Here is a 26,178-nt window from a genome sequence, read left to right as displayed (position 1 = left end):
TAAAACCCTAGAAAAATTTAATTTTGGACCAGATTTCATTCAATGGATTAAATTACTTTATCTATCTCCTTCTGCTCAGGCTCTTACTAATTTTCAAAATTCCAAACCATTTAAACTTCACTGTGGAACTAGACAAGGTTGTCTATTGAGTCCTTTGCTCTTTGATTTAGCTTTAGAACCCCAGCCTTTGTTTTCGAGAATCTAATGATATCTGTGGTATTTTAAGGAGAGGTATTACTCACAAAATCGCTTTACGCTGATGATATATTGCTTTTTATCTCTAATGTTGAGACCTTGTTACCTTGCATACTTTCTTTACTCTCCCGTTTTAGCCAGTTTTCAGGATATAAATTGAACCTACATAAGAGTGAATTATTTCCTTTAAATAACTTGGTATCCATTAGTACTAATCTCCCTTTTAAAATTGTAAAGAATCAATTTACTTATTTGGGTGTAACAGTGACTAAGAATTACAAACACCTGTTTAAAGAAAACTTTCTTACTTTATTGAACCATGTAAAAAGGATATCATTAAATTGGTCACCTCTTTCAATATCGTTGATTGGACGAATTAATTCTATTAAAATAAATATTCTACCTAAATTTATATATCTTTTCCAGGCTTTACCCATTTTTATTTCTAAATCATTTTTTGACTCTCCTGATTCTATTTTGTCCTCTTAAATGTGAAAAAATAAATGTCCTCGATTAAATAAATTTCATCTTCAAAAATCTAAAAAGTCTGGAGGTTTAGCCTTACCTAATTTTAGGTTTTATTACTGGGCAGTCAATATACAATATCTTACGTTTTGGCTATAATACATCAATTGTGTAGACCGTCTAGTATGCGTTTCTTTAGAAGCTAACTCTGTTAATAAAGTCTCTATTATTTCTCTTCTTGGATCCTCACTTCCTTTATCTGTAAGTAAAGTAACTGATAATTTAATAGTTAAACACACTCTGAGCATCTGGATACAATTTAGAAAATACTTCGGTTTATTGAGATTTTCCTTTTCAAGTCCCATTTATTCTAACTTTTTTTTTAAACCCTCCATGACTGATTTAGTTTTTAAAGAATAGGACAGGTCGGGTATTAAATGTTTTTGGGATTTATTTGTTGGAGGAAATCCTTTTTTCATTTGAGCAATTGTCAGCTAAATATAGCTTACCCAAAACTCACTTTTTTTAAAAGATATTTACCAATCAGAGATTTTCTAAGATCTCAATTATGCACATTTCCTATAAGCTCAGATAAGAACTTACTAGATATAATTTTCAAATTGACACCTTTTCATAATGGTTCAATATCTAATATTTATGGCATGTTACCGAGGATGACAATGTTCTTTTAGACAAAATTATGAATCTCTGGGAACAAGATTTACAGACATCAATAGCCGAGAAAACTTGGTATGACATTTTTAAACTGTTTACTACTTTATTGTTATGTGCTCGTAATTCCCTCATACAATTTAAGGTGGTTCATAGAGCTCCTATGACTAAGGATAAGCTATCTCGTTTTTATTCAAATACATCTGTGACACTACTGTGACAGATGTAATAATGGAGAAGCTTCATTAATTCATATGCTTTGGACTTGTCCAAGTCTTGAAAAATATTGGAAGGAAGTTTTTCAAACTTTTTCTTTACTCTTCAAAGTCAATTTTAAGCCTAATCCTCTGACGGCCCTATTTGGTATTGTTACCGGACAAGATATCAAGCTTAAAACATCTGATTTACATATTTTGGCCTTTAGCTCTCTTTCAGCTAGGAGGGCGCTTTTGTTTAAATGGAAAGATGTTTTTCCTCCTACTCATGCTCAATGGTTATACGACGTTATATCATGCTTAGACTTAGAGAAGATTCGTTGTTCAATTTCTGAATCTCATCAAGACTTTCAAACATTGTGGGGACCTTTTCTGAATTATTTTCAAAACCTTCAATTCATTGTTTAAATTCAGATATTGGCTATTTTTTTTATTATATTAGAAGATATTTTACCTTTTATCCCCTCAATAAACAGTTTCAGTCTTGGTAGCGGTTAGATTCTTTTGTAACAAATTAGTATATTTCAAGATAACTTTTGATTAACTTACATGAATATGGGGTAATGAGATTGTTATTATGGATAGATACAATGTAATTGGTAGTTTTTTTAAAATCATTTTTGACCTTTTATATATACTTTCTTGTACTCTGTATTCTTCTATGTAGAAACATAAAAATATTGGAAAGAAATTACATAATTTGTTACTCAGTTAAACATTAGTTTGTCTTTTTTCCCCAATTTTAACTATTTCCATGAAACTTCGGCTAATTGGAGCAGCAGTTTAATTGAGCCAAAATGTACTGGTCCCGATATGTCACAATTAACCAGAATCCACTATAGTTGCACTTATTAGAGGAAAATCATCTTAGTTGCCAGGACACAGGCCTCCTTAAGGTTGTACTCAAGAGCAACTACATTAAGCTGTTTCATTAATGATTTTCTATACAATACCAGATCAGAGAGAAGCTGTTGGCCGATGAGTTCTACATTTGGTTCAATATTTCAGATAATGAAACAATCCACTTTAATTGTTGAAATACTTGGACATGTCTAAGCCTGTGCTAAAAACTGGCAAGTTACATTCACTTTATGAAAGTATCAGGCAATGGCCAACAGTAATAAGTGAGCATCTCCATAACTATCAGTTTCATTTTTGTTACTAAATCCTCCATGAATGGGAGATCACCAGAAACTCAGAACTAAACTAATATAGAGATACTCACATTGCTTGCTAATCTTTCCACCCCCTACGCGACATATGGTAGAAACACAAGAGAATATTCACTTGTGTGATGAATGCACATGAACCAATACTAAAAAAACCTGATACAGGTATCCCCTGCTTTTTGAACGTTTGCTTTATGAAACCTCACTGTTACAAAAGACCTACCTTAGTTCCCTTTTTTCGCTTTCCGAAGGTGTTTCCACTGTTAGAAAAAAATTAGCACGCGCCCCAAGCAGCCGCTCTCCCCTGGATTTGGAACGGCATTGCTTAAACACATGCCTGTGAGCAGCTGTTTGCAAGATGAGTTCTAAGGTATCGGAAAAGCCTGAAAGAGCTCGTAAGAGTGTTGCACTTAGCGTAAAACTAGACATAATTAAGCGTTTCGATCGTGGTGACCGAAGTAAGGACAAAGTGAGTTTGGCTTGTGGAAGTTGATGAAGATGATGTTGAAGAAGTTTTGGCATCGCATGACTGAGAACTGATAGATGAAGAGCTGATGCAATTGGAAGAGGAAAGGATAACAATCGAAACCGAATACAGTAGTGAAATGAACTTGAAGCAACTGCATGAGATTTTCGCTGCAATGATAAAGTATGACTTTAATCTTGAAAGGGTACGTAGGTTTAGGGGATACTTTCAGGATGGTTTGAGTCCTTACAAACAACTGTATGATAGAAAAATGCGCGAGGCTCAGCAGTCAAGCAGGCCTTTCACATCAGCCACAGCAGACAACGAACCTCGACCCTCGACATCGAGGCAGGCAGTCATAGGAGAAGATGAGCTGCCTGCCGTAATGGAAACAGACGACGATGAGATGTCACCCCAGTGTCCCACCACCCCAACTCCCAGGCCACGGACATATACTGATACATGGAGAATGCAGCGGTAGCCGGGAGGCACACAGCACATCTTTAAGAAAAAAAGACAAAATAAATATGCTAATTAATTAGGTGCTGCCTGACACATAATTGTCGACCCAGATCAGAAGCGACACAATCAGCAATCGCCTCTGATCTGGGCCGACAATTACGTGCCGGTGGCACCTAATTAATTAGCATGTTATTTCGGCTTTTTTTCTTAAAGATGTGCTGTGTGCCTCCCGGCTACCGCTGCAGCTTCATGGATCGGTATCAGGTCGCTGCTTGGAGGGTAGGGGCCACTGCACCACCCCAACCTGCGATGACTCAGCCTAACACACCATCATCAGTGTGCTCGGCGCTGTCCCAATTCCGGTAAGTGATACTACACTGTACATACATTATTTCTACTTTATATCGGCTGTGTATTTTTACGTGTTATTTGGTATGATTTGGCAGCTTCATAGCTTAAAGGTTACTGGTCAGAGTGTTTCTGCCAACAGCGCTTGCGTGAGATTTTTGCTACGGGAACAGTGCAGCAATGATTGTGGAAAAGTATTTCTATTTTATATAGGCTGTGTATTTATCATATCATTCCTGCTTTTACTATATGTTACTGTTATTTTAGGTTTTATGTGTTATTTGGCATGATTTGGTAGGTTATTTTTGGGTCTGCGAACACTCACAAAATTTTCCCATATAAATACATAGCAATTGCTTCTTCGCTTTACGACATTCTGGCTTACGAACCATTTCATAGGAACACTCTACCTTCGGATGGCAGGGGAAACCTGTACTACCCTAGAAAAAGGAACTTACTTTATGAGCCAATTTCTGAATGCATAAATATTCATTCCTCACTACTACTGGCACACTGTGGCAGCATTATTAATTTTAAAATGCATCTATTGTGACAATTTGATTTTTAAAGTGTATTTTTCAAACTTGTAATCTTTACAACCAGAACAATGATGGCAGCAGGTGCAAGTTCACCTCCCATATTCAAAGTTCAAACTTTAAATGTCAAAAACTACCTCAATTTCTCTCATTAATTGCTGGTTCAAAATCCTTACCTAGTCAGCATCACTACAGTGGCTGAATTGTATGGAGGGAGGAGAAGATGATGACGCGACGCAGCGCGCGCAGCCTCTCCAGTGAAATGATATTGTATTTGTTAAATAGGGTACCGTGCACAATTCTGGTTTGATGGAGACAGCCATGAGAAGCACGGAGGAACATCTGGAGAAATTTCTGAATTGCCCAGTTCGCTGCCGCCGCTACCGTGCGATCAAGAATCCCCGAAGGCCCCAAAATCCTCGGTTTTGCCTGCTGCTGGTGGCTGGAGCTGGGGTCAAAGCGCTCGGCAGAGATGGTGCTCTGTGCTTGGTGTTGGAGAGATGGTCGGAGGCTCGAAGTTTTCGGACAACTCAGAGTCGGACTGTGGTCGGGCATGGCAGGGAGCGTTTTCTTCCTTCTCCTGTCTGCATGAGATGTGGGACTTTCGAGAGACTTTGAACTTTTTTTTTACCGTGCCCATGGCCTGTTCTTCATCAAGTTATGGTATTGCTTGCACTGTTGTAACTATATGTTATAATTATGTGGTCTTTGTCAGTTTTTCAGTCTTGGTCTGTCCTGTGTTTCTGTGATATCACACCGGAGGAATATTGTATCATTTCTTAATGCATGCATTACTAAATGACAATAAAAGAGGACTGCTTGTCCTCATAATCTAATCTAATCTGGCCTGTTCACATCATGATAATGAATATGTATAATCTAAAATGCCATTTTTGTCATTATCGCTTTTTTTTAAAACTGCAGTCAACTATTTAATAATTGAAGATTATGAAATAAACAATCTAGATCCATATTTTTCTAACTACATTACCAAAATGTTCTGCCAACTTTGTCCTAATGTCGTAATCAGTTTTGTTCCTCTCCTGTGGTGTTCCTGTTGCTCCCACATTAAATTTATCTCCAATATGTTCAACATTTGCAGGATTGGTCTTAAAGCCATTGCCAGTATTCCTGATTTTTGGACTCCAGTAATTCTGAAACATTTTCAACTGAGTCATGTGGCTATTTGCTTTCTACTGCTAAACAACTTAAGAGACAAAAATAGGTCTCCAAACCACTATATACAAAAGGGTAACCTGCCTGTCATTGGTTAATATGATAATATTTGTGAAACTCTATGTCCTTTTCTAACTACGGGACTTCTGTCTTGCCATCATAAACATCAGATTTCAGAGAGAAAAGAAAAAGCAAGATCATAGTGTTCCCATGAATCATTTTGTCTCTGGAAAATAAAACTGAAGACCTCAGAGCAAGATTGCTGTACCAGAGGGATATCAAGGATTGCTGTGTTTTTTTTTATTTCACGGAGTCTTGGCTATCTCTTGCCATTCTGGATGCAGAGATACAGCTCGTTGATTTCACAATTCACCACCAAGATAGAACTGCTGAATCTTTCAAAGGTGGAGGAGGTGGAAAAGTGGAGTATGCTTTATGATCAACTCCTCACGGTGCACAAACATCGCGGTTCTGTCCCAGTACTGCTTACACAACCTGGAAAATCTAGCGATCAAGTGTCATCCATTTTATCTGATAACTCCATGGACTAGGGCAGAAGGTGATAAGCTATACAGCTCTCGTTACACGCACATGCAGTTCAACACTTTGAGTGATTATGCAGGAAGTTTGAAGTTAACAACTTATCTCCTTCTACCTTAGACCACAAACTTATCAATCACCTCTGAGTTATGAACTTCAAACTTTCTGCATAATCACTCAAAGAGTTGACTTGCGTGTGCATGTAACAAGAGCTGTATAACTCACCTCCTGCTACCTTAGGCCGCGAACTTATCAATCACCCCTCTATGGACATTTTCTGGAGGTCCAAGATCCGTATGCTCCACAACTGCTGGACTAAGTGTGTAAATGTAGGAGGGGACTAAGTTGAAAGAGAGGTGTGTTAAGTTTTCTAAAATTGACTCCTTCTACCTTAAGCCACAAACATATCAATCATCCCTCGTACCATCTGGGTGTCTCTCATGTCCACAGATCTCCTGTCTGCTCCTCTAACTATGGAATCCCATATCATTACTGCACTCCTCTTCTCCCACTTCCCTTCTAAGCCACTGAGCCACACTCAGTGCTAGGCACCCAGTTGTTGTGGCTTCCTTCCCCCCCCCCCCCCCCCACCCCCAACAGCATCCAAAGTGACATACATTATTGAGGGAACAGCCAAAGGGGTACTTTGCATTGGCTGCCTTTTTACTTTCCCTCCCCGACAGTCACCCAGGTACTGACTGCCTTTAACTTGGGGGTGATGACCTCCCTATAATTCCTATCTATCACCTTCTCATTCTCCTAGAGTTCCCACTTCTCACAAGGAGCATACCACTAACTCTGGACCCATTCACAGTGCACTAGCTCTGTACCAATAGACAAAGGAAGAGAAAAAAAATTACTAGAAAATTATTTAGAGCCTCCACCCGTGCTTGCCTTAGGTCTGTTTATACCCAAGCCTGTTGAGCCAAAGCTAGATCACTAACAATGTCCACTCACACAACGGCCATTCGTATAATGGCTGCTCTGTTTACACCTTGCTCTTTACTGGCCCTTGCCGAGTGCCGAAGAGTTTGTTACGACTGCAGCCTGCCAAAAAGATCCGAAAGGCTCTTGTGCTGCCTCAGTCGATCAAGCAGATGTTTACTGATGCTGCCCGCTAAGGACATGAGTTAAGTGAAATGATTAATAGGTTAGGAGTTTATTCCTTGGAGTGCAGGAGAATGTGGTTATCTTTAGAGGTATACAAAATTATGAGGGGGTTTAGATAGAGTAAATACATATAGGTTTTTTCCCTGCGATTGGTAGAGACTAGAACTACAGGCTATAGATTTAGGGTGAAAGGCGAAATATTTAATATTTCTTCAATCAAAGAGTGGTGTGAATGTGTAATGAGCTGCCAGCTGGAAGTGGTGGATGTGAGTTCAACTGCAACATTTATGATAAATTTGCATATGAATGTGGATGAGAGTTATATGGAGGGCTATGGTCCAGGTGCTGGTGAGACTGGGCAGGGGGAAAAAAAAGATCAACATGGACTAGATGGCCAAAGGGCCCGTTTCTGTACTGTTGTGCTCTATGACTCTATAGGCAGCAAGTCTCCAATACAGAGAGCAACTAAAAAAATTATTAAGAGGCAAAAGATGAAATATGAAAGCAAGCTAGCAAATGATATCAAAGAGGATAGAAGTTTTTTTCAAGTATGAAAAAAAAAATAAAAAGGGAGATGAAATTGGATATAGGACCGCTAGAAAATGAGGCCGGAGAAATAATAATGGGGGCCAAGCAGTTAGCAGATGAACTAAATGAGAATTCTGCATCAGTCTTCACTGTGGCAGTCTGCCAGATGTTGAAGAGTGTAAGGGAAAAGGTACTCAAAATGGTGAAATACTCAATGGTACAGAAGTCACTCAGACCAGACGAACTGTGCCCTAGGGTTCTGAAAGAGGTAGTGGAAGGGATTGTGGAGACATTAATAATGATCTTACAAAAATCATTGGACTCTGGTATAGTGCCAGAGGACTGGAAAACTGCAAGTGGAGGAAGGCAGAAAGGGAATTATAGACCAGTTAGCCTGACTTCAGTGGTTGAGAAGATGTTGGAGTCAATTGTTAAGGATGAGGTTATTGAGTAGTTAGTGACACAAGGCAGTACAAAGTCAGCATGGTTTCCTTCAGGGAAAATCTTGCTTGACGAACCTGTTGGAATTCTTTGAGATTACATGTAGAATACATAAAGGGGATGCAATGGATGTTGCATTTTTGGACTTTCACAAGGCCTTTGACAAGGTGTCACACATGATGTTGCTTACCAAATTAAGAGCCCGTGGTATTACAGGAAAGTTACTGGCTTGGATACAGCATTGGCTAATTGGTAGGAGGCAGCGAGTGGGAATAAAAGGATCCCTTTCTGGTTGGTTGCCAGTGACTAAAGATGTTCTGCAGGGGTTGGTGTTGGGACCACTTCTTTTTATGCTGTATATCAATGATTTAGATGATGGAACAGATAGCTTTGTTGCCGAGTTTGCAGATGATACGAAGACTGGTGAAGGGGCAAATATTGTTGAGGAAACAGGTAGGCTGCAGAAGGACTTATACAGATTAGGAGAAAGGGCAAGAGAGTGGCAAGTGAAATGTTGGAAAATGCATGGTCATGCACTTTGGTAGTAGAAATAAATGTGTAGACTTTTCTAAATAGGGAGAAAATCCGAAAATTTTGAAATGCAAAGGGTCTTGGGAGCCCTTGTGCAGAACAACCTAAAAGTTAACTCGCAGGTAGAGTCAATGGTGAGGAAGGCAAATGCAATGTTAGCATTCATTTCAAGAGGTCTAGAATACAAGTGCAGGAATGTGATACTGAGGCTTTATAAGACACTCTTGCAGCCTCACATTGAGTACTGTGAACAGTTTTGGGCTCCTCATGTAAGAAAAGATGTGCAGGCATTGGAGAAGGTTCAGAGGAGGTTCACAAGGATGATTCCAGGAATGAAAGGCTTATCATGTGGGGAATGTTTGATAACTCTGGATCTGTACTCGCTGGAATTTAGAAGGATTGGGGGGTGGGAGAAATCTCATTGAAACCTTTTGAATGTTGAAAGGCCTAGATAGAGTAGATGTGGAAAGGATGTTTCCCAGTGGGAGAGTCTAGGCTAAGGGGGCACAGCCCCGGGATAGAGGGGTGTCCATTTAAAACAGATGTGGAGAAATTTCTTTAGCCAGAGGGTGCTGAATTTGTGGAATTTATTACCACAGGAAGTTGTGGAGGTCTGTTCATTGGGTGCATTTAAGGCAGAGCTTGATGGGTTCTTGATTGGACATGGCAAAGGTTATGGGGAGTGGGACTGAGTTGTCGAATAAAGGATCAACTATGATTGAATAGCAGAGCAGACTTGACAGGCCAGATGGCCTAATTCTGTTCCCATGTCTTATGGTCTATACTTTAGCAAGACATGTGACAAAATTGCATAAAGTAAATTGATTAGAAAGACATCAGTAACATGACTATTTTTGAAGATAGTTCAAAAACTGGCTCATACAGAAAAGCATTAGTGAATAGACAGGTGGTTTCCTAACTGGTATGTCTGTACAGGTGTCTGAAGCCCCTTACCAAGAAAGGTGGGGGAGGAAATGCCTGCCGCATTTCAAAAGAACCAGCACGAACAACTGAGGTGCTTTATACCGGGAGATGGAAAGTGAGGCTATCCTAACCAGCTCTTCCTTTGAGTGACATGAATAAGATAGGCTGACAAAGCACATTTCGTGCTATGAACTTCCATGATATTATGACTATGTAGATGTACTGAGTGACAGATTAATGGAAGAAAGGGTGGGACAGGAAAAAGAGAAAAAAAAAGAGTATGAGATAGATATACTTCAGAGCATGTGCATTTAACAGATACTGTTACGATTGGTTTTTTTAGGATTCTAAAAAATTTGCTTTTGAATAGTCAAAATGACAATGATAAAATTAATTAGCAACAGGTGATTCAATAAACTTCCACACAAAATTCCTTAAACTGTAATGCTAGTTACAGAACAAATGCTGTACAGCAGGCCATCTTAGCAGAGGTGCTTTGAAAACATGAAAAGATGAAGGGAGATTACATTGTATGAATTTATTACATTGGCAAGAGAGCATGAGTTCATCCTATCTTTTTTTAAATTCTTCCCACCACCTCGGCACATTTTCAATCAGGTTTATTATCACTGGCATGTGACGTGACCTTTAATAACTTAGCAGCAGCAGTTCAATGCAATACATAATCTAGCAGAGAGGGGAAAAATAATAACAATAATAAATAAAATAAAACAGAATATTAAAGTAAATCTATTATGTATATTGAATAGATTTTAAAAATGTGCAAAAACAAAAATACTGTATATTTTTTTAAAAAAGCGAGGTAGTGTCCAAAGCTTCAATGTCCATTTAGGAATCAGATGACAGACTTAAAAAGGTGTTTGAAAACTGGAACCATTGCCTGAGGAGGTGAAGAGGCATGTACTCTACTCTTGCAAAATTTAGGTAGACAATTCAAACACAGAAGGCATAGGCTGAATGCTGGAAAACACCTGAAGATAGTCTACACAGATAAGACAAGATAAAGGGTCCATTTCTGTGCTCTCTGCCTCTGTGACTCAAACAGTATATCATATGATACCTACCATTCCCAAAGATTTGAAGATACAAATGCAAAGTCTCACAATGTACATATTTTGGACTGTTGACATGGAATTCAAAAGAGTCTTGCTTCTTTGATGTGCACAGAATGAAGTAATGAAAAGGAAGATGGCACAAATAAAAGTGGAATTTTTAAACATTCCAGAAATGCTTGAAATGAAGTGTACCTTTTGATGGAAAAACAGGAAAAAGTTGTAGATCAAGCAACATTGGAGAGAGAGAAACAGAGTTAAAACTTCAAGGTAATGATATTTCATCATAACTGGAAAAGAAAACAAGCGTTTGAAGTTGCAGAGGAGAAGTGGTCTAAATAACAAGGGAATGTCTGTTTAAAGTGGAAACCAAGAAAATGTAATGATGATGCCATCTAAGGCTGATGAATTGCTTGCAGCATATCAAAAATTCTTCACATCTGAACAACTCCAACAACATTTTTTAAATGCTCTATTACGACAAATTTTCTGAATTCCCTCAAAGAAACATATGCACAAACTGCTGCTGTCTCATTGGTTGAGTGGAAAGGGCTTTCCTACATAATATAGGGTCCCTCTGGAATTCTCTCATCTGGAAGGCGAAGGCTAGATTGCTTGAGGAAGTAAAGAGGAGGCAGATAAATTTTTGAAAGTTCAGTGAAATCAAGGCTGTGGGGCACTGGCACTCAAGATGGACTGAAGCCTGAGTGAATTGGCCATTAAAAAAATGAATAGCAGAGCCGCCTAGAGGAATCAGATAGCCTGCTCTTACTCCTAATGTTATTGTGTTTTTGTACACAACCAAATACCTTCATTGTGTGGATGTCTTCCAATAATCTTTCTGCACGTCGCAGATTCTTCATTACAGCATCCTGTGTTCCTCTGTAAACATAAAAATATGCAGTTAGATATGTTAATTAAGCAAATTTAGTTTCTAAAAATTCAGATTCCCACATAAAAATAACATTAATAAGGACATTGCAGTGGAAAAAGGAATGTCATAGTCATACTTTATTGATCCCGAGGGAAATTAGTTACTGTTGCACCATAAATGATTAAATAGTAATAAAACCATAAATAATTAAATAGTAATATGTAAATTATGCCAGGAAATAAGTCCAGGACCAGCCTATTGGCTCAGGGTGTCTGACCCTCCAAGGGAGGAGTTGTAAAGTTTGATGGCCACAGGCAGGAATGACTTCCTTAGTGTTGTATCTCGGTGGAATGAGTCTCTGGCTGAATGTACTCCTGTGCCCAACCAGTACATTATGTAGTGGATGGGAAACATTGTCCAAGATGGAATGCAACTTGGACAGCATCCTCTTTTCAGACGCCACCGTCAGAGAGTCCAGTTCCATCCCCACAACACTACTGGCCTTACGAATGAGCTTGTTGATTCTGTTGGTGCCTGCTGCCCCAGCACACAACAGCAAACATGATAGCACTGGCCACCACAGACTCGTAGAACATCCTCAGTATCGTCCAACAGATGTTAAAAGGACCTCAGTCTCCTCAGGAAATAGAGACGGCTCTGACCCTTCTTGTACACAGCCTCAGTGTTCTTTGACCAGTCCAGTTTATTGTCAATTCGTATCCCCAGGTATTTGTAATCCTCCATCATGTCCACACTGACCCCCTGGATGGAAACAGGGGTCACCGGTGCCTTAGCCCTCCTCAGGTCTACCACCAGCTCCTTAGTCTTTTTCACATTAAGCTGCAGGATAATTCTGCTCATACCATGTGACAAAGTTTCCTACCGTAGCCCTGTACTCAGCCTCATCTCCCTTGCTGATGCATCCAACTATGGCAGAGTCATCAGAAAACTTCTGAAGATGACAAGATGTAATTCCTGCATGTCAAGTCTGCATCCATTTTTATCTCTCTCTCTCTCTCTCTAAGTGAATGACACGTTATCCTACTGCAATTGGCACTTATCAAAATAAATACATCACATTAAAAGGATTTTGCTTTTGAAATTTGAAAAATCAAAATTCGTACCTAGTTACATAACATTCAAGAAATTATTCACCATACAAAACAACAAAATGCATTTCTAAAGATTAGTCAGAAACAGGTATAATATCACTGGCCTCCGTCATGAAGTATGTTGTTTTGTAGCAGCTGCACAATGGAATACATAATAAATACCTATAAATTACAATAATATATACACAAAACAGTTTGTGAATGCTTGCTGAAGATGATCAACAAAACTGGACCCCCTGGTAAATTTAAGACATGGGTGTACCAACACGGTCTTCTCCCAAGGCTTTTCACGGTGTACTAGTTCCCTATGACCACTGTAGAAGGCATCAAGAGGAAAGTCAACAAGCACCTGCAGCGGTGGCTGGGGATCCTCCCCAAGTTTTTCTTCAGTGGGGCTCTACATAAGATCAGGCCAGCTACAGCTCCCGGTGTCATTGGTAGTGGAGGAGTTCAAAGTGGCGAAGTGTAGAGTTATGTTAGCACTGAGGGACTCTGATGACAAGCTAATAAACGAAGCAGGAGTCACAAAAAGATTAGGCCAAAAGTGGGCGCTAACTCAGCCACAGACCAGGCATCAGTCAGCCATAGGGGGTTCTAGGCAAGGTCAGAATGGAGGTTGCTGACTGCACTGGGCCTTGATGTAAAGGGCAAGAACCAAACAGCTCACATGATGGGGGAGGAAGCAGAAAGAGCCTCTTGCTGTGCATCAAGCAGGTGATAAGAGTTGAGCTAGAAGTCAGCAGCAGATGGGCAGTGACTTAGCCGTCACTACTGACCCACCAGCGTGTAGTGGTTAAGGGTCAAGACACTATGAAGGTTGAGCACCACCCGACATGTGCTCCTGGTCATAGGCTACGGTTACCTCAAGTAACTGTAAAGAGCAACCCAGTGTATGATGAAAGCAACTACCTGGTTTTCTGCATTAATTACTCATAAAATGTGGTCTGATCTTCATTTGTCACAATAATAGACAAACACAATCTGCTTAAACTACTAACACACAAACAATTGCACTTTTCATATCTTTATTGAACATGTTGTTTAACCATTCACAGTCCAGACTGGATAAAGTATGTGAACCCTTGTATTTATTAATTGGTAGAACCTCCTTTAGCAGCAATAATCTCCACCAAACATTTCCTGCAACTGCTGATCAGACTTGCACAACCGTGAGGAGGAATGTCAGACCATTCACTCGTGTTTCGGATCATTGCCTTGTTGCATCATCCAACTTCTATTAAGCTTCAAGCAACGGACCGCTACTCTGACATTCTCCTGTAAAATGTCCTGGTACAATTTTGAATTCATTGTTCCCTCAACAATTACAAGTAGTTTTGGCCCCGAGGCAGCAAAGCCTCTCCAAGCCATGATGCTCCTTCCACCACACTTCACAGTTGGGATGAAGTTTTGGTACTGGTGTGCAGTGCCCTTTTCCCTCCAAACATAGCCCATGGTGTGCATTTCTGCCAAAAAGTTCAATATTTGTCTCATCTTCCCACAGAACATTGTCCCAGAAGTGTTGTGGAAGATCCAGGTGGTCTTTTGCAAACTTGAGGTGTTTTTTGGAGAGCAGTTGTTTCCTCTGTGGTGTCCTTCCATGAACACAATTCTTACTCAGGGCTTTTCTTGTAGTGGACACATGAACAGAGACTTCAGCAAGTTCTAGAGATTTCTGCAGGTCTTTTACTGTTAACCTTGGGTTCTTTTTCACTTTCAGCATTGCACATTGTATTCTTTGTGTGACCTTTGCAGTACGCCCACTACTAGGGAGAGGAGCAACAGTACTGAGTTTCCTCCATTTGTAGACAATCTCTCTTACTGTGGACTAATGAACACTCAGGTCTTTGGAAATGCTTTTGAAGCCTTTTCCAGCTTCATGCATCTCTACAGTTCTTCATCTAAGGTCCTCTGAAAGTTGTTTTGATCGAGGCACGGTGCACATAAACAGATTTTCCTCAAGAGAAGGCTCTGTAAGAAATCCGACTTTGTGTGTCTTTCTTATAGGGCAGGGTATCGCTACAACCCACACCACCAATCTCATCTCAATAGCTTTTGTAGAAGGCATGACCCCAGGGGTTCACATACTTTTTTGAACCTGGACTGTGATTGTTTAAATGGTGTACCCAGCATTGATGAGAAGTAGTACAATTGTTTGTGTGTTAATAGTTTAGGTAGATTGTGTTTGACTACTTAGTGACTTTGAAGATCAGACCACATTTTATAAGTAATTAATGAAGAAAACCAGTTAAATGCAAGGGGTTCATAAACTTTTTCTTGCAACTGTAATTATAACATATAGTTTTGTATGTGTATATATACGTACACAATAAAAAGGTAGGAGAAGGGGAAGGAGGGCTAGGTGACGGGTGAAGCCAGGTGGTAGGAAAGGTAAAGAGCTGATGAGGAAGAAATCTGATAAGAGCAGACGCATCCATAGATGTTCACTGACCTGCTGAGTTATCAAATAACATAAATTATACACTTTGAGATTTGTCTGCTTACAGACAGCCACAAAGCAAGAAACTCGAAGAATCAAATAAAAAAAACCAAATCTACTGCGCAGAGCACAAAAAATTTTAAAAAAACAATCATGCAAACAATAGAAGCAAGCGACAACGTTCCAATCTAGACAGAGTCCTTAGATCTGCTCCCTGGAGCAGCCAGAGTAGGCCCAAGCCTCGGTCTCAGTAGCACAGAACCTGGAGCACTTTACCATCATGAGATGAATTAACATCACGGGACAGTGGGCTTGTGGAACGATATTAAAATTGTCCAAGCACTGGGTAGTACCATCCTTTAGAACCCGGCCCTGGAGTAGCAATATGCTTGGGTCATCCAGCCCGAAGCAGTTCTCAATCTCAATAAATTGGCTTAGCTCTTGGAGCGATCCAAACCTCCCATACATCTTCAGGCTTAAGAATGTCTCTCTCCAGTCTCCTGTACCACCACCTTGATGGTAGCAATAGGAAGAGGGCAAGTCCTGACTAATTACAATGCTTAAAGATGGATGCCACCTTTTTAAGGATATCCTCAATGCTGGGGAGACTAGTGCCAATGATGAAGCTCACTGTTTGCAACTTTCTGCAGCTTTTTCCAATCCTGTGCAGTGATGCAACCAGTTGGAATGTACAGTACATCTGCAGAAATTTGTGAGAGTCTTTGGTGACATACCAAGACTCCTCAAACTCTAACAAAATATAGTCACTGTCATGCCTAATTTGTAATTGCATCAGTACATTGGGCCCAGGATAGAGCTTCAGAGAGTTGACAGCCAGAAACCCGAAACTACTCACCTTTTCCATTGCTGATCCCTCAATAAGAACTGGTATGTGTTCCCTTTCTGAAGTCCACAATTAATTCCTTCCTCTTACTGATGTTGAGTGCAAGGCTGTCATTTCACCACCACTCAACCAGCTGATCTATCGCATTCCTGTGTGCCTCTTCAAAAGCTTAGAGACATCTGATACAACTCCATGTCTGATATTCTTTACCCAAATTCTGGGAACAAAATTTGCTTAGATTTGTAATACCATCTGAAAATGTAAACCAGCTTTTCTCAATCTTTTTGCTCTGGAGGAACCCTTGAAATAATTTTCAGGTCTCAGGGAACCCCTGCATAAAAGTTGTTATAACAACAGCTCATGGCACGTTAGCATGATCAGTAAACTGTAGATAAAATAATCTAAAAATAATTGTCAATTCTGTTTTGAGTATAGAATGAATTTTTAGCCAACCTTTCTTTGTAAAAGATATTTAAGTTTAGCTTACCTTTCTTAAAATTATTTTTTTTTCTCCTTTCATAAATTTTAAAAACTCAATAATGAAAACTAATTAATTTCTCAATTCTGGATTGAATTGAGATAAGAACACAGATTTCACTTCAAATGAAATGAGCTGATTTCTATCCTTGCATTTGATGCTTTTAAACAAGAAAAGGCTTGCTCACATAGTTGAAAATTGCAAAATATGAATGGTGAGATATTCTTCTTTCACAGAAATCCAGAACTTGTGAAGGGGCAGGTCAGTAAATCTCATATTTAGCGCATGATCAGAGTGCAGCTCACAAAGTCAAGTTCTCAGGCCGAGCAGAAGATTCAGAGAAAGGGTCCCTCACCCAGTCATATACTTGTGTAGAAGGACGGAAAAATACTGTTCAATGTTGTTTTGCAGTTCTTCCAGGTAGTCTTCAATATGACTCGAGACTTTCTGATAGCCTTCCTTACTCTCAAGCCCACCCAAGTAGCAGTGGAAATATTTCAAGATTTCCTTTTGCAACATAATTTTTCCAAAGATTCAGTTCCCTTTTAAATCCAAGAATATTGTCAATTGAAGTAAAAATATTTTCTCCAGGGCCTTGCAGAGACTTGTTCAACTGATTTATATAATGAAAAATGCCTGTAGTAGAACTACTAGGACTTAATGTTTTAATGCTTATGGTAAGTTGGCACTCTCAATGTTTTTTTTAAGATTAGGAGAACACTCAGTCCTCTCTTATTGTCATTTAGAAATGCATACATGCATTGCAGTGATATCACAGAAAACAGGACAGACCAAAGACTAACACTGACAGAATCACATAATTATAACATATAGTTACAGCAGTGCTAAGCAATACCATAATTTGATAAAGAACAGTCCATAGGCACAGTAAAAAAAAAAGTCTCAAAGTCCCGAGTCGATCGACTCCCAAGTCCCCAATAGCAGGCGGCAAAAGGGAGAAACTCCCTACCATAAGCCTCCAGGCACCGTCAACTTGCCAATACCTTGGAAGCAGCTGACCCTGAGTCTATCCGTCCGAAAACTCCAAGCTTCCGACCAGCCTCCCGAGCGCCATCCTCTGCCGAGTGCCTTCAACCTCTCCCTGGCGGCTGAAACACGCAAAGCTGAGGATTCCAGGGCCTTCAGCTCCGGAGTTTCCGGTTACCACACAGTAACAGCGGCAGCAAAGCAAGCATTTCAGAAGTTTTCCAGATGTTCCACTGTGCTCTCACAAATCAGGATTGTGCACGGTCCCCTACTTGACAGATAACAGATATTCATCACCAAAGTGGCCACGTGCGCTGTCATCCTCCTGGATTTGCAGTTGGGAGTGGGCTTGGAGTGGTGACATGGTGGGAGGGTGGGAGGGTGGGTACATCATCGGGGTCATCAGGTGGGCACACTCCTTCTTTGACATTTTGTTGATAAGTCCACGACGTCTCCAGAGGGCTCAACGGTGCTACCTGGCATCCCAGATACACCCCCCTCAGTTCCATACCCTCCTGTCTTCATCTTGCAGCCCAGTTGTGGTCTTTCCATTTTAATCCAAATCCAATTGCTGCTTTCTTCTGCTGCATTTGACAAGGACTTGATTGTTGTTGGAGGGAGTGACCCCTCACCCCCATCTTCTTCAATAGACTGGTCACAGGTGTAGCAACAAATCCCCTGCATCCCACTTCTACAGGGAAAATCTTGGTCTTCCAGCCATTCTGGGCAGTTTTAGTTGCCAGTTCAAAGTACTTGGTCTTTTTCCTCTCATAAGCTTCTTCGACACCATCTTCCCATGATACTGTCAATTCCACAACATATGCCAGCTTGGCTGTTGTGGACCACAGGACCATGACTGGCCGGAGTGTTGTAGCTACAATGTCTGGGAGAAACACAAGCTTTTTTTTCCAAGTCCACGTCCATTTTCCAATCCTGAGTAACCTGCGGAATGCTTACATCTTTTGATGTTATATGGTGCTCTGGCCATTGGCCTGCTGGTACAAATCGTGTGATATGGACATTTCTTGCCGATGTTTGTGGGAGAGCATTTGTGGTGATTCGCCTCTGTTCCAAGATTGATGCCAGCTGTCTGAGAACTTGGTTATGCTGACAAGTGTACCGCACCTGGATGAGGCTCATGGTGCATCCTGTTAAAATGTGCCTTAGTGATGCAGGTGCTTGACAAAGAAAGCAAGCGGGGTCCTCTCCCCACCACTGGTTCAGGTTCTGGGGTGTGGGTAGGAGGTCATAAGTGGCTCTGATGACAAAACTTAGCCGAGATCCCTCCATCTCCCAGATGTCACGTTAAGTATTAAGGCTAGTTTCTGCAGCCATTCTTCATTTTCAAAGCAGTGACCAAAACCTGACATAGTATTCTCTTGCAAGTAATCCTGCAGTTCACCTTTCAGCTCAGACACCCTGTTGAGAACTCTTCCTTTGTTAAGCCACTGGTTCTCTGTATATAGCAGGAGATTGGTATGCTCTTTGTCCAGGCTTGCACACAGTTTTTTTAAGAAACATTCTCCAGTGAGCTGGTCTTAAAGGTACTAAACAACTTGCTTTCTGAATCTTTTTACTGACTGTGACTTTATTTTCAAAAGCCTTAACCTGTTTGCTTTGAGATTTCAATAGTTGTTTAAAATAATTAGCACCTTTACGTGTCATATGGCTGAGATTTGTAGTTAAGTGTGATTTCAATTTTGCTGGAGCCATTGCTACATTTATAAGTTATTTGTCACAGACTAGATACATTGGAATAGGACAACTTGGCTCAACAGTCCAAGTAAAACCCATTGATAAGTACCTTTCATTGTAAAGATGGACTGTTTTTGAGTCCATTTTTGCACTAGTGCAGTGAAATGACGAAGATTGTAATTCTCCATCATTAACCTCATCAGAATTGTCCATAGGCCTAATCCTCCTCTTCCATCTCACACCTCCTCTTCAAACAAACAAAAAAAAAAATCGCCACACTGGACCATATTTGGAATGAAAATTTCCCTCCAATTTTCAACTACACCACTGGTTTGTTCGCTCCCATAAATCAGTTGGCGGCACGTCAGGGGAAGTTGGGGGAGATAATTCGAGAGAGAGAAGCTGATGTCATAGCCCAAATTGGGCTAGCCCAATTCAATGCTCGAAAAATGCACTACACGCTGCTCATCAGCCTACCGTCCTCCCCTCTGTGCAATATAGTGACCACCAATTATTAATAGCCCTGCCTATCTTGCATCAAAAACTGAGAATGGGCTCAACCAAATCAACATGGTCCAAGTTGCACGGTCATTGCTCACCAGGGCGAGCGCAAGCATCAAGCTATGCATGAAGTTCAAAAAACAATGTTTATTTTTTTTTTAAATCATGATCTCTCATGGAACCCCTAGCAATCTCTCATGGAAACCTAGGGTTTTACTGAACCCCAGGGTTTTACTGAACCCCACTTTCTGAAACCCTGATCTAAGCGATGTTATTTAAAGCAACATTATTATTCTGTTACATCTGTAAACCACAAGCAGACAAACTACATTATTTACTGTACATTCCAGATTTTTCATTCCAGATTGTGAAATTCTGACTATTATGAGGTCACATTGTGGTTCAATTGGTAAAATAGAACCTCCAGTCTCAAATTCATGGGAATTAATTATTTGTTTGTAAAATTCTCACTGCTTTCCTCTTCTTCCTTCGATTTTCCCTGCCCTTGTGATTTCCTATAACCTTTTGATCAGTGGTCATCCAAGTCTACCCTCGCAGTCAACCCCAAATTTAATTGTTCCACCATTGGTGGCTGTGATCTTCACTTAGTAGGATCATAGGCTTCCCTTTTCCTTTTAAAGTAAGATCACATTTGAATACTAATCCTTGAAAGGGGCCTGTATCTAATGGTTCTACCTCAAAAATGTGTTGACAATATTCTTTTGTCAACTGTATAATTTAAGTTTAATTAAAATTCAGAAGATGGGATCCTTGAAAAATTTGGATTTGGGGATTTGGCAACACTAACATTTTGGAAAGATTGAGCTGATCAACATTATTATTATACAGGTGTCCCCCGTTTTCCGAACATTTGCTTTGCAACACCTCGCTGTTACGAAAGACCTACATTAGTTACCTGTTTTCACTAACAGAAGGTGTTTTCACTGTTATGAAAAGCAGCGTGCGCCCGAACAGCCAAGCTCTTCCCCCGGAACTGCATTCTAGCCGCCGTTGCTTAAACACGTGCCTTACCTCGATTTATTTTGCGCATCCTTTAGCGAGATGAGTTCTGAGGTATCGGAAAAGCCTAAAAGAGCTAGTAAGGGTGTTACACTTAGCGTAAAACTAGACATAATTAAACGTTTCGATCGTGGTGAACGATTATGGACATTGTCCGTGCGTTCAAATTGCCTGCGTCCACTATTCGCACTATTTATACGCAGAGAGAAAGAATTTTGAAAGCTGCCAATGTTACTGTTGGTTCTGTTCGTAGCAAAGTGGTCTCTCTTAGTCGGCATCCAATAATGGATAAAATGGAAAGTCTATTGCTTGAGTGGATTGATGGGTGTACAAAGTGTGGTGTTCCATTAAGTTTTCTTACACTTAAGGAGAAATCTGTCAGTCTTTTTAATAAGCTGAAACAGAAAGCACTGGACGATGCTGATGGAAGTGTTGCGAAAGTGGAATTTAAAGGTAGTCATGGGTGGTTTGATCAGTTTCTGAGGCGAGGGCAGCTTCATAGTTTAACGTTTACTGGAGAGAGTGCTTTGGCTGATACCGAAGCTGCCGAAAAGTTCCCAGCAGAGCTGAAGAAAGTAATTACAGATTACAGGTTATTCATATAAGCAACTGTTTAACTGTCGCGAAACTGCAATTTATTGGAGTCTTCCCAATTCCGGTAAGTGAAACTACACTGTACATACACTGTATATAGGCTGTGTATTTTTATGTGTTATTTGGTATGATTTGGCAGCTTCATAGCTTAAAGGTTACTGGAGAGAGTGTTTCTGCCGAGAGTGCTTGTTGCGCCGTGTTTCTGCCGAGAGCGTTTCCACAGAGGGTGCTGCCGTGAGATTTTCGCTGCGCTAGATAGTGCTACAGAAAAGTATTTCTACTTTATATAGGCTGTGTATTTATCATATCATTCCTGCTTTTACTATATGTGACTGTAATTTTAGGTTTTATGTGTTACTTGGCATGATTTTGTAGGTTATTTTTTGGGTCTGGGAACGCTCAAAAATTTTCCCATATTAATAAATGGTAATTGCTTATTCACTTTACGACATTCCGGCTTATGAACCGTTTCATAGGAACGCTCTACCTTCGGATAGCGGGGGAAACCTGTATAGCTTAACATGTATATCAAGGCTGACTTAATTTATATTCTTTCATAGAACACATAAGGAAAAGCAAATAAAAATATTGCAGATTATAACAAAGGCAAAATATCAAACCAACTTAAACAACTCCACAGAAGGTTAATGAACATTCTGCTCTCAACTACTTCAATTCCTCACTAAAATATTGGATAGAGAAATTTCAAATAATTAAACAACCCAATGCCAAAACTCAATTCAAAAATGAACAAAGATTAATTTTATATAGCACTTCGTGATATCTGGGGAAAAGCTTTAAAGCTAATCAAACACTTTTGAAATGTGTTCACCATTGTAATGCAAGAAAGACAGCAGAACAGTTAAAAAGTCCCACAACCAAATATGAGGGGTGATTAATAAGTTTGTGGCCTAAGGTAAGAGGAGTCAATTTTAGAAAACCTAGCACATTTATTTTTCCTACATTTACACACTTAGTCTAGCAGTCGTGGAGCATACAGATCCCTTCTTTGTAGAGGTCGGCGTCTTGGACCTTCAGAAGTGGTCGACAGCAGGGGTGATTGATAAGTTCGTGGCCTAAGATAACAGGCGATGAGGAGAAACTGCAAACTTTCTACATTTTCACTCAAAGAGTTGAACTGCACGTGCATGTAATGAGAGCTGTATAACTCATCTCCTTCTACCTGCCACAAACTTATCAATCACCCCTGCTATGGACCACCTGGAGGTCCAAGACACTCTCCTTACGTGCAGTTCAACTCAGTTTGAATTTAATAACTCATCTCCTTCTACCTTAAGCCACGAACTTACCAATCACCCCTGCTGTGGACCACTTCTATAAAGAAGGGATCCGTCTGCTCCACGACCGCTGGACTAAGTGTGTACATGTAGGAGGGGACTATGTTGAAAAACAAATGTGCTTGGTTTTCTAAAATTGACTCCTACCTTAGGCTACGGACTTATCAATCACCCCTCATATGATAATGATCAGGTTACTCTGAGTCATGAGGAACAATGCTCCTGCTCTTTCTTGAAATGGAGCTTTGAGATTTTGACCTCCCAAAATGGCATTCTCTATGAGGCAGTATACTGAAATGCCACCTATATTTTGCGGTCATGTTCTTGATTGGATCATGGCTTAGATTAAACTGCTACATTGGCTCATTCATTTCACAGTCAGTATAACTAATTTTATTTGCAGTAACTTGGTCCTGATAAACTGAAGCACTTTCAAAAGTTAAATTAATAGTACTCAATTACAGAATTCTTCACTATTTGGTAGGTTTGAAATGCATCATATAGCAGCAGGGAAGCTCTCCAAGTTCAATACAACTTTATTCCTAGTTTTAAAAGAAAGAACAGCGCACAACTCTGGAAACATTCCAAAGTATTCTGCAAAAATGCCATAATGAAGTAAATTTTAAATTACTTCATTACTTTTTTGATCGAGGCACGACTGAGCAGGCACATGGACGTCAGCAAGTTAGACTGGTCGGAAGAATTTATAAAGAAGACAGCTTTATAGAACAGGCATCAGAGTAGAGGGAATCAGAGTAGGAGAGCTTTGGCTCAACGGGTCGAGGTAAGATAAGTTACTTGTGAAGAATAGGAATAGGAAGTATGCCTACGAGGCTGGTGTTCTGTTCTGGGTGTCGGATGTGGGATGTCTGGGAGACTCCCAGCCTCCTGGACGACCACATCTGCGCCAGTGAGGAGGTGATAGATAGGAGGTATAGGCAAGTAGTCATACCGGGGCCTCGGGAGACCAAAGGGCGGATAACAATTAGGTGAGGGAACAGCAAGAATCAGATACTAGAGTGTACCCCTGTGGCTGTCCCCCTTAACAATAAGAACTCCTGTTTGAGTACTGTTGGGGGGGGGGGGAGGGAAAGAGTGATAGTGGCCACGCCTCTGGCACAGAGTCTGGCCCGGTGGCTCAGAAGAGTAGGGAAAGGAAGAGGCTGGCAGCAGTGACAGGGGACTCTCTAGTTAGGGGTCAGACAGGCGATTCTGTGGACGCAGGAAAGAAGCACGGATGGTAGTTTGCCTCCCAGGTGCCAGGGTTCGAGATGTTTCTGATCACGTCCACGATATCCTGAAGTAGGAAGGTGAACAGCCAGAGGTTGTGGTACATATTGGTACCAATGACACAGGTAGGAAAAGGGAGGAGGTCCTGAAAACAGGCTATGGGGTGTTAGGAAAGAAGCTGAGAAGCAGGACCACAAGGGTAGTAATCTCTGGATTTCTGCCTGTGCCATGCAACAGTGAGTATAGGAATAGAGTGAGGTGGAGGATAAATGCATGGCTGATAGATTGGAGCACGGGCAGGGATTCAGATTTCTGGATCCTTGGGACCTCTTTTGGGGCAAGCGTGACCTATACAATAAGGGTGGGTTGCATTTGAATCTGAGGGGAACCAATATCCTGGCAGGGAGGTTTGCTAAGGCTACTGGGGAGTGTTTAAACTAGAATTGCCAGGGGGTGGGAACCGAACTGAAGGGGCAGAAGAAGGGACAGTTGGCTCACAAATAAGGAAAGCTTGTAGGCAGTCTGAGAGGAAAAATAGGCAGGTGATAGAAAAGGGATACACTTAGACTGCAGGTTTGAGATGTGTCTATTTTAATGCAAGAGTATCATGAACAAAGCAGATGAGCTTACAGCATGATTCAGTACTTAGAGCTATGATGTTGTGGCCATTACAGAGACTTGGATGGCTCAGGGGCAAGAATGGTTACTTCGAGTGCCAGGCTTTAGGTGTTTCAGAAAGGTCAGGAAGGGGGGCAAAAGAGGTGGGGGTATGGCACTGCTGATCAGAGATAGTGTCATGGCTGCAGAAAAGGAGGAAGTCATGGAGGGATTGTCCACTGAGTCTTTGTGGGTAGAAGTTAGAAACACGAAGGGGTCAATAACTCAACTGGATGTAAATACCACCCCATAGTAACAGGGACATCAAGTAGCAGATGAGGAGACAGATTCTAGAATGGTGCAGTAATAACAGGGTTGTCGTGCTGGGAGCTTTTAATTTCCCCAATATTGTATGGCATCTCCCTACAGCAAGGGGTTTAAATGGTGTGGAGTTTCTTTGCTGTGTTCAGGAAGGTTCCCTGACAATATGCAGATAAGTCTACAAGAGGAAAGGCTATACTTGACCTGGTATTGGGAAATGAACCTGGTCAGGTGTCAGGTCTCTCAGTGGGAGAGCACTTGGAGATAGTGATCACAATTCTACCTCCTTTACCATAGCATTGGAGAGGGATAGGAGCAGACAAGTTAGGAAGACATTTAATTGGGGTAAAAGGAGATATGAAGCTATCAGGCAGGAACTTGGAAATATAAATTGGGAACAGATGTTCTCAAGGAAATGTATGGCAGAAATGTGGCAAATGTTCAGGGGATATTTGTGTGGCGTTCTGCATAGGTACATTCCAATGAGACAGGGAAAGGATGGTACCGTACAGGAACCATGGTGTACAAGGGCTGTTGAAAATCTAGTCAAGAAGAAAAGAAAAGCTTGCAAAAGTTCAAAAGACAAGGTAATGATAGATATCCCTAAAATTATAAGGCTAGCAGGAAGGAGCTTAAGAATGAAATTAGGAGAGTCAGAAGGGGCCATGAGAAGGCCTTGGCGAGCAGGATTAAGGAAAATCCCAAGGCATTCTACAAGTATGTGATGATCACGAGGATAAGACGTGAGAGAATAGGACCAATCAAATGTGACAGTGGAAAAGTGTGCATGGAACTGGAAGAGGTAGCGGAGGTACTTAATGAATACTCTGTTTCAGTATTCACTACGGAAAAGGACCTTGGCGATTGTAGGGATGACTTAGGATATGCTGGAGTTTTGGAAAGCATCAAGTTGAATAAGTAAACGGGACCGGATGAGATATACCCCAGGCTACTGTGAGAGGCGAGGGAGGAGATTGCTGAGACTCTGGCAATGATCTTTGCATCATCAATGGGGACGGGAGAGGTTCCGGAGGATTGGAGGGTTACAGATGTTGTTCCCTTGTTCAAGAAAGGGAGTAGAGATAGCCCTGGAAATTCTAGACCAGTGAGTCTTAAGTTGATGGAGAAGATCCTGAGAGGCAGGATTTATGAACATTTGAAGAGGCATAATATGATTAGGAATAGTCAGCATGGCTTTGTCAAAGGCAGGTTATGCCTTGCAAACATGAATAAATTTTTTTTTTGAGGATGTGACTAAGCACACTGATGAAGGTAGAGCAGTAGATGTAGTGTATATGGATTTCAGCAAGACATTTGATAAGGTACCCCATGCAAGGCT

The 26,178-nt window shown here is 40.7% G+C and overlaps 1 protein-coding gene across 5 annotated transcripts in view; it reads right to left on the bottom strand.

The window, feature by feature from the left end:
• srfbp1 (serum response factor binding protein 1) overlaps positions 1-26,178 on the bottom strand; it is a 238,468-nt gene that overhangs the window by 119,879 nt on the left and 92,411 nt on the right. For 3 of the 5 annotated variants that reach the window (XR_011889516.1, XM_072281453.1, XM_072281454.1), the window contains one exon: positions 11,661-11,733. Coding sequence is in view for 4 of the 5 variants with exons in the window: in XM_072281453.1 (XP_072137554.1) it covers positions 11,661-11,733 (73 nt within the window). In the remaining variant the exon portion in view is untranslated. Of the gene's footprint in view, positions 1-4,818; positions 5,274-11,660; positions 11,734-16,605; positions 16,625-26,178 lie in introns of those variants that run through there. The other 2 variants (XM_072281455.1, XM_072281456.1) reach the window with 2 other exon arrangements.

This window comes from Mobula birostris, chromosome 17 (assembly GCF_030028105.1).
Source record: "Mobula birostris isolate sMobBir1 chromosome 17, sMobBir1.hap1, whole genome shotgun sequence".
Lineage (NCBI taxonomy): Eukaryota > Metazoa > Chordata > Chondrichthyes > Myliobatiformes > Myliobatidae > Mobula > Mobula birostris.
Note: the sequence above shows the minus strand (reverse complement) of the source record. Positions and strands in the feature narration are given on the sequence as shown.